Source organism: Ovis canadensis, chromosome 11 (assembly GCF_042477335.2).
Source record: "Ovis canadensis isolate MfBH-ARS-UI-01 breed Bighorn chromosome 11, ARS-UI_OviCan_v2, whole genome shotgun sequence".
Taxonomy (NCBI): domain Eukaryota; kingdom Metazoa; phylum Chordata; class Mammalia; order Artiodactyla; family Bovidae; genus Ovis; species Ovis canadensis.
Genome location: NC_091255.1, coordinates 47,412,653 through 47,425,100, shown reverse-complemented (window position 1 = coordinate 47,425,100; position 12,448 = coordinate 47,412,653). Strand labels below are relative to the sequence as shown.

General features: G+C 43.6%; 1 protein-coding gene across 4 annotated transcripts in view; it reads right to left on the bottom strand.

Annotated features, from left to right (window-relative positions):
* SOCS7 (suppressor of cytokine signaling 7) overlaps positions 1 to 12,448 on the bottom strand; it is a 33,800-nt gene that overhangs the window by 19,421 nt on the left and 1,931 nt on the right. For 2 of the 4 annotated variants that reach the window (XM_069543270.1, XM_069543271.1), the window contains exons 2-4: positions 5,778 to 5,842; positions 1,587 to 1,717; positions 948 to 1,116 (exon numbers count right to left, since the gene is read on the bottom strand). In XM_069543270.1, the coding sequence (XP_069399371.1) occupies positions 948 to 1,116; positions 1,587 to 1,717; positions 5,778 to 5,842 (365 nt within the window). Of the gene's footprint in view, positions 1 to 947; positions 1,117 to 1,586; positions 1,718 to 2,622; positions 2,725 to 3,200; positions 3,306 to 5,777; positions 5,843 to 12,448 lie in introns of all 4 variants that reach the window. The other 2 variants (XM_069543268.1, XM_069543269.1) reach the window with 2 other exon arrangements.

The window sequence follows — 12,448 nt, the reverse complement described above, 5'->3', positions numbered from 1 at the left end:
ACAAGAGAAGGAAACCAAATTAATTCAGCAGAACGCGGCTGAGAGCAGGAAAGATACAGTGGTGCCTGATTTGGTGAAGAGCATGAAAGAGCCCCTTACATGAAATGCAGTATCTCATACAGTTCATTTAAGATTAATCACAAGTGGGAAGAACAAGAGGAATCGGAGGGGTAAGTCCATAAAACTCCCCAGAGTTCTCCACATTTTTAAAATTTGTAGCATATTGCAGGTATTTTGACAAAGTATGTGTTAGCCAGCCCCGCCACCAATAACCATTACAAGTTTGGGGCCCAAATCAAATACCAAACATCCTGATGCAAAGTCCATCCAGACAGGAGTACTGAACAAGTCAGCTTCTCAATGCGACTGGAATATTAAGCACAACCTGACCACAGAGGAAGACAGACGGTACGTTGATTCCACAAATTCTCATAGTTTTGATAACTATTTCCTGTAAGACTACAAAGCTGACCAGAAAAAGACATAACTATCATTGATGTGACTGCCAGGCAAAGAAATTCAGAACAGAACAGTCACAGGATCAACAAATTCTCCGCTTTATAGACATGACTAATATCTCTAGATGGTAAGTTTAATCATGGACCAAAGCTTGGGAGAATTCGTCTCATGGTCCTAGGTTATTTCTTCCTGCTATGAAGAGTGTTACTGGCTTTATTCTGTTCTTCAGTAGTCTTCTTCAGACTCTATTTAGGAGACAAGATGCTGAGAAAACTTTTAAATGGAACATGTATGCTCCTCACCATCTCCACCAATATTTCTCGTGATCGAAATCAGTGCCCATATATCAATATTCAGTTGAGTGATGAGATTTTCCTACCTACTCACATTTCCATTTCTGTGAATCATTCCAATGAGAAAGTCAGATACCAAAGGTAGAAAAAGCCAAAGGGGAAAGGCGGCTTCCTTCAAATGCCAGCACCTCTCACCTCGGTAGTGCTCCATTCTGGTGTGGTGAGTGATACCCTGTGATCGGAAACTGAGGCTCAGGATATAACGAGGATCGGAGCTGTCTCGTACCAGGAAAGAACCATCAGGCTTGCCTTTCAGCTTCATCTCTGCATCTTCCCAGTTCATCGGCCCCCAATACCAACCACACTATCAAAGAAGTGGCAAGGAGTTAGAACACAGAAGCGTCAAAGTTTTCAGCACAATTACTCTGACCACAAGAACCCCTCATTTCCAAAATACTGCAGTAGATAGAAGCTGGTAGGGGTGCCTCAACCATTAGCAATGAATATCGGGTTCATCACACTTTCAGGCCTCCAAAGTAACAGAAAAACTTTACAGTTCCATTACCAAAGCCCTACAAAGAAAAGATGAGGGACCTAGGTCAGCTTAGACTATGTAAATATTTCTCCATAACCTTTCTCACCAGGTTCAGATGTCTTTTTCAGATTCAATTTTACAACATCTCATAGAACTAATGATAGCAACATATTGTTTTGTCACTGTAAATACAGAAACAAGGAAACTACTCTTCCTCTGAAAAAAATAAAAGGGGAGCCTGGCTTAGAATTAGGAAAATGTGAAAGGAGGCAAGCTGTCAGTCCTCAGGCACCACCTACCTTCTCCAGCTCTCGAAGGCTAGCTGCAAAGCTGCTCGAGTCAGGCCGGTAGAGGGGACACTGGAGGTGCTGCGGGGGCTGGCTGTGCAGAGATTCGGCTGCTCGAATGGGAGCGATCCGGGGAAATGCATCTGCAGGGCAAGAGCGCGGTGGTCACATGTTGACTCTTATCGTTCCCAACCTCAAGTAGACCCTCCCTCCCCCCAAAACAGAGATGCTAACTGAAGACGGGCAAGGCATTAGAAGCTAAGCTGGAAAGGGTGGAAGCCAAAGCAGTGGGGAAGAGCTGGATGGGCTGGGACAGAAAGCTGTGTGGGCTCGTGTAAGCTGTGAAGGGTGGGTGGGGGCGTTTAGCCCCAGGAAAGGGGGAGGCAGCAGCTCACTAACCTGACTAAGGCGACTACTTCAGGGCCTGCACCAGCCTAGAGCGATTCCAACTTCTCCCACCTCGAAGTGAAGTGCCGGTAAGGCAGCCTTGGAAATAGTGACTCGCTTAACTTGCCCAGGAAGAGCAACGATTTTGCCAAGCAAGTAGATTTTGTCAGGCAAGTAGAAAAGAATGCTGATTTCATTCATTTTATTCCTTGGGCACTGGGGGCTGGTCAAGCAGGTATGGGCTACTGAATGCTTGGTACTTATTTACAAGGCTGCAGTAAATGCTAAAAGCTTAGAAAGACCATAGAACTTTGAAAACCAGCAACATATTAAACCTCCTCAACTCTACTGAAATTAAGGCAGTTTCCTAAGTGATACTGACTCAAGGATTGCAAACAAGTTTCAGTAGCAAAGAGACAAAAAAAAAAAATCCAACAGTCTTTTATCTCTACCAAAAATCAGATTTGCCTCCATAAAGAAAACAGGCTAAAATAACTAGTGCTTGGCCTCATTTCCAAGGAGTTCTGGTCCAGCCAAGGGGATATGATTTAAGCTTTCTCCTAAGTTCTTTTATTTCCATAAATAGATCTCTCCCATCCGTCAAAAGTGTTTCACTTTGTACTCCCCACTCTTGCAAGTCTTGCCTCTAAGCTAAGCTAACCTGGGGCATGGGGTGGAGGAGGCGGAGGTAAGGGGAAAGACTGCAGGGAAGACCCCATCGGAGCCACAAGGACAGATGTAGGCAGCGTCCCACTGATATCATCTAGAAGAGAGAACAAAAGCAAGAGGTTCAGAAATATGGGCACAGAATGCGCACAGGGAAGGCAGAGGAGAGGGAAAAGGATCATCAGGCTGCCCTCTGGGGCAAAATGGCCTGAGCTTCACCCTGCCTTTTTTGCACAGAGGGCCACAATCATCTTAATCTGGTTTCCTTTGCTTGAAAGTAGGAAAGTAAGGATATCCCCAAAGCTGCCCACTGGCAGTAGATTCAGAACAAGATAAATAATCTTTATAAATAAATAAAGATTGAAATAATATATGGACAGGAGATGTTACAGCATGCAGGTAAGAGACCCATTTAACCACTTTGGAGATGAGAGGGGTGCTGAGAATGGGACAAGAAATATAATAACTGGGTCATCATTAGAAACCCAATAGTCTGTTTGGTTCCTGGCAAAGAACAGGTCGATAGAGCTCACCCTCCCACAGGGCAAGAAGGAAGAGGGGAGGAAACTATACCTAGGAGGCTGAGGCTTCGTCTTGGAGGAGGAGGGGGAGTTGGAGGGTGTGGAGAGGTCAGGCCCCGCTGAGAGATGTCCACGTCCACAAGTGACACTGTTTCACCTGAAGGATTCATGGAGCAAGCGTGTTACAGTAGCACCTTGCCCAAAGCCAAGGCCAGGAAACAAAAGGAGGCAGAGAGCAAGCAAGGGACGCCAGAGGTCCATGGCTCTCAGGAAGTGCAAAATCTAACGCTCCCACGGCTGGAATCCCCCCAGTCCAGGTACCTAAGAAGTCAATTTTAAAATCCATTATTCCTTTAAGAAGTCTTCTTTATTCAAATGGAACCCACACCATTTATTTTTACAGATTTGTGTATTAATTTTTGCCTCAGGGAGCAAGGCAAGCAACTTTTTACAAGCCCAAATGGACAAGGACAGCAAGCACCATTAAAATATAAGAACTGTTACGCTGAATCCAGATAAAGGTCCCAGTGTTAGCCCCAACTTCTTCCTAAATGGGGCTTTCCACATCGAGATTTTCCAGTATAGTCACTCCTAAGAGGCCCAACCATTTCAGATATCAACTAACTCCTAACAGCTGAGGCTACAAAGGCTGAAAAGTGCATTTACAATCCTGATAATTAATTACTTCCACAGTCAGGCAAAAGTCAGGTAAGCTTAGAGGAAGCTTCTCAGTAGGAACTGGGAGGAGGGGGGGAGGTACACATGGTTTCTCTTACTTTCCAGCACATTATGCAGTTCTGTTCTCTACCATATTCACTCCTTGCCATCCAGCACAGCTACCCTCTCTCCTTATGAATCACCAGAGAATGAAGGCTATTTTATCAACCTTCTGTTGAAGGTCGCAGAGTCAGTTTGTTTTGGTAGATCTTATCCACAAGTCAGAATTTGGGATTTCTCTAATTTGGCCCTTAGGGTGTTATTTCCAACACCTTTTTCTTTTGTAGGAAGCTGAATTAGCCCCTAGCTAGAATCTTAATGTTTCCCAGTTAAGAAAATGAGGTAACAAATATCTCTAAAAGACCAGAAACTGGGCATTCAGAATCTAATACAGTTTGTGGTGTTTTGTTTTGTTGTTTTTTTCCCTCCAACAAAGGTCTTGAACACTAAGATAAGCAGAAAAGCTCTTCCAAAAGTCATCAGTGGAACTTCTAGGAATTCATCACACAGCTTAATTACTGAGGGCCTAGTTGCCCAGGGCTTCCCTTGTGGCTCAGCTAGTAAAGAATCTGCCTGCAATGTGGGAGACTTGGGTTCCATCCCTGGGTAGGGAAGATCCCCTGGAGAAAGGAAAGGTTACCCACTCCAGTATTCTGGCCTAAAAAATTCCATGGACAGTCCAAGAGGTCTCAAAGAGTCAGAGAGGAATGAGGGACTTTCACTTTTGCTTTAGCTGCCCAGAGCAATGCAGTGAGCCCAGGGTGCCAGAAGGGTCAGAGAGGTCTAGCTTGTAGGTAGTATAGCACTTAAAGGAAATAATTCAAGAGAGCTAAGGTTCTTTGAACTAAGAACATGGGACCTGAAACTACAAATGTGGGTTTCATTACTTTAAAAGGGAAACAACTACTAACTAGAAAGACATTCTGCTACAGGGTAAGATCCTTTAATTCCTTGCTTGGGCTAAGAACAGAGGACCTCCTTCTCCACCGGTGCCTATTACAGGCACCAAACTCACCTGTTCTGACAGTTCACAGCAGTCTACTCAGTAATGGGGGTTCCACTAGACTGTTGAACATTTTCCTGAAAATGTCCAGTCCCAGATCATAATTCTTGTAATCATCTTTTTCAAGGGACACAATATCCAAAAGAGTTTGAAACTAGGATTAAGTTTAAAGGATTCTCGGCCACACCCAGTGAGGAGCACTCAGTTTTTGAAACTTGAGGCTGTGTGCTTCAGATGTCCTTTTCTACAGCTCATTCAAGCAGAAACTCCACACGTGACTCACAGAACAAAAGGTTTCCCTCTCAGAAAAAGCTCCCCTTCAAAGGAGAAGGTGAAAGGATATTTGACCACTTTCTTACTTTAGCAACTGTGTTCCCCCGCTACATGAGGAGACTTAAATTAGATCCAATAAGAACGCTTAACAGCTGCAAGAACTGTTAGCCCCCAAAATGGGTAAGACAAGAGTTCATGTGATTCCCCTTTGCCCAAAGTCTTTAAAAATAGACCAGTTCATTGTGGATCATGTTTATTAGATAATCCATGAACTCCCTTTGGAAGCAGGCACAGGAGCTGTATGACTTCCAGAGTCCTTTATGTGCTATGAGCCTATAAATTTGTATTTCCTACTTTTAATTTACACGTGATGACCCTGAACTAAAGCCTGCATAACTGCCAGGGCCACCTAATTACCAGCAAGCAGTCTCTACCTCAAACTATAAAGCATCCAAAGTTAAGAATACATTCCACACCTTAAAAATAGTGTCACCCCAAACCCAGCAGGCACGGAATGAAGAAAATAACTGCAGACATGCCTGCAGCTCCCTCTGCGATGCATCTGCAAGTGTTTCCTGACACGTCTCAGAACAGTCCTGCTTTTAGATGTTAGAGAAAAAGAAACAGATCACCTACCTGTGAAGAGCGGGCTGAAGGAGACTGGAGAAAAGGCACTTTGAGTTCTTGTCAACCTGGGTTTCCTGAGGGGTGAGAAAGCACACAGAGAATGAGGCGGAGAATGCACATACATGCATTCAAATCACTGCAGCACTCAATCCCAGATGCACTGAAAAATAAAGCAAACCCGAGTCACTGTCAACCACACTTTAAAGACTAAAATTTAAACAGGGAAAAATAATTAAGGCGACTCCTTAGATAGATTTGGCTACAGAATTCACCAGCCTACAAAGCAATAAGAAATCTCTTTGGAGCTTTCCACACTCATCACCTTAAAAGAGTAAAACATCTTGAGTGGTAATTAGTAAGTCCATTTCTAGGGGAAGAAATTCAGATGCAGAGTTGATTCTCACAGGAAAGCCAAGAGAAAGGCTCTTGACCTGAATAGGTGCCTCTTCAGAGCACCGGCTTTCCCTCTGGGCCTGCTCTTAGGAGCAGGAGGTCCCAAAGTGAACCAGGCAAGATTTTTGGATTTGAGAATAGAACTACAGGATATAATGCAATCTTCAACCAGTAAGGCCTCTGATTTTTGCAAAATGTCCCCAAGCCACGAGTCAAAGCCAAAGGCCTACAAGGGAGCCTCTTTAAGTTAAGATGATCTGCCTGGCACCCAAAGAAGGTGGCCTCTTCTTTCTTGAGCTGCCAGTCACAGACTCCCCACCACCCCATGCCTGTTCTTGATGCTGCTCCCAAACCAGCTGGAAAACCCAGATCTCTGAAGACACACCAAAGGTAACTTCATATTGCACCAATTTCAACTGGTTTTGGGTGAGAAATGAAATGAAAGGAATCCAAAAGACTGATAAAAGTCTTTCTGGCTAGAAATGTGCTAAGCACCTCAGGATGACTGAACTGACTATAAGGGAAAGAAGTGGAGGTGATGAAAATATGCTATATCTTGATTGTGGAAGAGGTTATGATTTTGACATGTCAAAATTAACAGAACCAAGCAACGAAAAAAAGGTGAATTTTAGGTGGTATATAAATTGTATCTCAACAAATCAGCCTTTTTAAAAAAAATCCACAGCCAAATTAAATGCCTGACTCCACACCTTAGAGCTGGCTCACTTTCCAAAATTACTCTCACCCAAAGGTTTAAATAAAACTTCAACTGCACCAAGAGATGGGGAAAAGCAAAGAAAATCCAAAATGAAATCCTACTTTGAATTATTTGACTTTGGAAGATCTTTATGCATTTATGTTTTAACACAGATGTCTGTGCTTCTCAGAACTCACTTCAAACAGAATTTCAAAACCATACTGTGAAGCCCTTACTCAGAAATAGCTGAGATGCTGGATTCCCTTTCCTGACCCATCTCACACTCCCTCTGTAGCCGCCTCCATGCTGAGACTTGAGAAGTCTAATGACGTGCCCACTGTGAACGCCCCGCCCACAGCACACACAGGAGAGGTGGCTGCACCAGAAAAAGACAGGAGCACACACAGTCCCTCTATTTATAAAAGTTGCTTGTGGCAGTCTGCAGCTTAGTCCCAACACTCCAGAGGTCTGGGATGGAAAATGAATTCCACTGGACATTAACTTTAAGACTGAAGAATGTCCAAGCTGATTTTTATTCGGTAACTTGCCGATACATTAAACTCAGCAAGCAGAAACCTGAAGCACTGGCCTCTCAGAGGGTTCACACCTCAGCCGTTTGGCTGTTTGCCTCTTTGCAAAGGAAGCTGCAATGCTCTGCCATCTGCCCATCCTGAGGACGAAGCTCCTCAGCGCCAAGCGCTGAAGAACAGCAGCACCCAGTGCACACGTCCTGCCGAGGCCTCCTCACTCCAGCTCATCTTCTCCCCACTCCCGCCATTGTGAAGAAGAAAATCATAGTTTCTAGGATCTAGAAAAAGAAATATATACGACTCTAAATCCAGGCAGAGCCATTTGAGGGTCTCAGAATGGTTTTTTTCTGACAAATAAGGAAGCTTAGAGAGGTAGAAGGTCTAAGAGGCTGCCAGGCCAATAACAAATATGAGTGCTTCCTTCTCTCTTTGGGGAGATATTGTCTAAAAATCCAAAGCAGTTTCTGTCTCAAGGATCCTGAGAGCACTCTAATGGCAGTCATCCATGAAAAGACCAATCTAGACAACCATAAAAAACAAAGCAAGGGAATGATTAACATAAAATTGAGGATGGTGGTTACACTGGGGAGGGCGGAGTTGTAATCAGGAAGCCACACTCAGGGGTCTTCAAAGATACTGATAACATTTTGTCAAGCTTAGTGATGGTTACCTAAATATACATTTCATTATTATTATAGTATATACATTTTATAAATTTCTTTTTGTATATCTGAAACATTTAAAATAACCATTCTAAGCTAGATATGCTGTTGTTTGGAAAGCAACAAGAATGATATGGCTCCACATAAAATTTTTAACTAACCCTTCTATACGACATTCCCATATTATTCTTCTCCCCAAATCACCTTGACAAGCATTAGGGTACAAAGTTAAGCCACTGTAACTCTGCCAGCAGACCACTTGCATCTTAGCAGCAGAAAGACCTGAAGGGTGATGTCGGGTAGGACATGGTGGGCTATACCTAAGGTGGCAAGCAGAAGACCTTAGGTCTTCTCTGCGGCTAGCAGTCCTTTGTGTCAGCTATGCACTGCTTGTGCTGTGAGTAACAAAGACATAGGATGTCTCTGTCCACTTCCGTTCTGCAAATTACTAATTAAATGGCAACAGATCTGTGGGATAAAAGGAGTTAAAAACATTAGACTAGACAGGCTGACAACACATTGATATAACTACTGGCCACTTTTCAAATTCCTTGAAACCTAAAATACAAACAATGACATAGTAATGCTCTTTCTCTCTTGTCCATAAATCCCTTCTACAGTGTCCTAAGACTTACACATGTCCTTTGCTAACTTTTAAAGTAGGATCCAAATATCAGGTTTTGCAGCCGCAAATTTACCTCTGCCCCCGTTAAAGCATACAATGCCAAGTCAGCCAGCCTGTGCCATTTCCAACACATCACAAGCCAGTGTCTGTTCATGTGCTACAGGCACAAAAACCATGTGCTCATTTTTAGTTCCAATACACAGACATCTGTGCAACAAGGTCAGATCCAAAACTCCACCATAAACCAACTAAAGAACCTATGGAGGGAACTTCCAGGGAAAAGCCCAGAGGGGCAGCCGAAGGTCTAAAACCTTAGAAATGATGTCAGTGGGCAAAATGTAAAGGAGTAAAAGACACAAGACTCAAATGGACAGAGACTTCTAAAGCCAGGTTGCTCATTCCAAAACAGAGCTGCCAACCACAACCACTTCATGGAAAAATAGTTGAAAAGATCAACAGAATATGGACCCAAAACCTAAACATAAAGGCAGACCCTCTTCACCACACCATAAAATCATTTTTCTCTCAGTATGTCATGCTCTTTCTCAAAAAGACTCCCTTAGACCCAAAGACTCAAGAAAACAGAGAAAAGGGTTTCTCATGTCTGCCAGGTCTATTCATGACAGCAGGGCCCCAAACTGATGCCAAGGCAGCCTCTCTTTCCAAAATTGTATCTTTTTCCCCAAACAAACAGATAGGAAACCACTACAAAACTGTTCTCCATTTTTCCACCTCACAACTATGAAGACTGCCAGCAATAGCCTCAACTGTTAAGTAAGATTTAAAAAAAAAAAAAAAAAAAAACCTTGAGAAATGAACAAGGTACCCATTTCCAACCAAATGTGTATTATGGAATGCTTCAAAAAAAGTCGGGTTGAATGCTATTTCTCACCAAATACAAAGGAAGACAATCAGCTAAACATATGTGAACCAGACAAGGGAACTTCACTGGTTTTCCTGAAATAGCAATCCTATATAACACCGAAGCCCACAGGCATCAAGCCCAGCTCTCTGAATTTCAACATATGTGTGTTACACAGCCTAGCCCAGTTCTCCAGAACAGAAACCTGATTAGCTGGTGAGCCCATGTATTCCTTCACTTCAAGAGTTCTCTAAGCTAACTCATACTAGACCTCAGGACCTAAGACTCAGTGTATCCAGGAAGGCCAACTTAGCAGACTCCAAAGTATCTGAAAGGAACTAAAGTCTTGCTTAATGTTAAAATATGAGGGACTTCCCTGGTGGTCCAGTGGCTAAGACTGCAGGTGGCCTGGGTTCAATCCCTGGTCAAGGAACTAGATTCTTGTGTCCCGCAACTAAAGACAGAAGCCAAATAAATAAGTAATTTTTTTTAAAATATGGAAACTGTTAAGCCTTGTAAAGTGACCATCGGGGGACTTCCCTTGTGGTTCAGCAAGACTCTGTGCTTCCACCGCAGGGGTGCAGGTTAGTTTCTCTGGTCAAGGAACTAAGATCCTACATGCCATGCAGCACTGCCAAAAAAATAAACAAAATTTAAAATAACGGCGTGAGGGCTTCCCTGGTGGTCCAGTGGTTGGGAGGCAGCCTGCCAGTGCAGGGGACACAGGTCCAATCCCTGCTCTGAGAAGATCCCATATACCCTGAGGCGACTGCTGACTCAGTGCTCCGGAGTCCACAAGCCACAACAACTGAAGCCTAGAGGCTGTGCTCCGGAACAAGAGAGGCCACAGCAATGAGAAGCCTGCGCACTGCAACGAAGAGTGGCCCCCGCTCACTGAAACTAGAGAAGGCTGGTGCACAGCAATGGAGACCCAGCACAGCCAAAAAAAAAAGCCCGTTGGAGATACTTTCTCGTGACAGCTGTGGGAAAGGCAAATACTGAGAAGAGCAAAGAGAATCATGCCTAGAGGTTACTGCAAAAGCCCCAAATTATACAGCAAAGACTGCAGAGACTCATAATTAACTCCAACCAACAATAAGAAGGCAGGCATACACCTTCTGGCAAAGGTCTGACATTTCTCACGGCTTCCAGGTCCTACCAATCGAAACAAGAGAACAAGCTAAAAATTCAAACTTATCCTTCCTCCCAACAGGGCAGACTTACTGAGGTGTAGATCCACAGAAATCACAACTACCCTGGCCAGACTTATCAAGTTTCTCACAGCTGCAAGACTGCCAGCAAGACTGGCACATAGTAAGCTATGGAAAAGCTAACGAGAAAATCTAACAGTACCAAATCCTAAGCATTTTTAAAAACTTCACCAGTTCTATTTTACTACCTCTCCTCCAAAGGCAAAAAATATATTCCATCTCAATTTCTCTTGTCTTCACTCTATTCCTATAAGGTCAGGAACAAGACAGGAATCACTTCCATTTTACAGATTAAAAAAGGAGGGAAGCGTGAAGAAAACAAAATTGGCCTGCATCTCACAGGTGATGTCGGAGTCCTACATGGAATCCAGATGTTCACATTCTCTGTACAACATGCTGCCTCCTAAGAGCAGTCAACCAAACGTTCATACATGAATGCCTAGCTCTTCTCCAATTCATCAGAAAAAGTTCTTGGACCAAAAAATGTAATTCTCCAGTGCCCGGAACTCAGCTTCTTTGCAGAGCTACAGACCAATTCGCTCTGCAGGAGAAATCGGTATTGTGCTTAGCGTGAGGGTTGATGACAGAGCCGCCAGTGACCATTGAATTCTGTTTCCAAAGGCAAAAACTGTATAATGTTATACGCCTTTTCCTCTTCCTAATCTATTAGACGTTGCAGCTAATTTCACGCCACACCTCATATTTGGTGTCTCTGGAATCTTAGACCAAGTCCTGATCAATATGGAACAAAGGCAGGACAAACCACAAGAAAATTAGCAATCTATCCTAGGTCATTACCCACAGCTTCAATCCTGCCCTGCCCCCAGCAAATGAAAATTTCATCTACACCGCTAAGTGGAGCATCGAATGCAGACTCTACCAGAAAAAAGCTGCTTCAGCAGCCACACGCTTTTTCAGACCTGAGCTCCCAGCATGAGTTTATTGGGAGGCAAATGGTGAAACATACGTTTACCTGAAGGGACAACACACATCAAATTACTGGTTTCTTCAGGGAGTTTAGGTTTCATCTGATCCCAAGATGAGACACTGGCAAGGTGTTCAGAAAAGACAACAAAATCAAACTGACCAGGAATTTCCTGGAGGTCCAGTGATTAGGACTCCACACTCCACTGCAGGGAACACAGGTTCCATCCCTGAGTCAAGGAACTAAGATTCCCCAGGCCATGCAGCCAACAAGAATAACAAAAAAGTGACCCCATACTTTCCTCTTGGAGTAAAGATCCTTTGAAAGGAGAAGTCCATGGATGAGTGATTTTCAGTCCAGATCATATGCGGGAGTTTTTTTTTTTTTTTTTTTAATTCAAATCTTGGGGCCATCTGATCTTTTCCCAAAGCTCCCCACGTGATTCTGGTGCATAGTAAAATTCTCAATTTGTCTACCTGTTTTTCAGCCTTGGGTTGTGGCCACTGGTGCATCTCATGAATCCATCACATGAGCTGCACCAAAACCAATTCCAAACGTTCTAAGAACCCATTCAGCAGTGCAAACCACAATGGCAGTTACCAAAAGAGAAAATCTAACACTGGATGTCAGAGAGCTGTCTGCACTTCAGAAATGCAGAAAAAAAATCTATGCCTAAGTTTGGAACTTTCATCAGCTGGGGTGGAATTCACGTACAGGTGGCCCAGTGGTATAGAATCTGCCTGCCAATGCAGGAGATGCAAGAAATGCAGTTTCG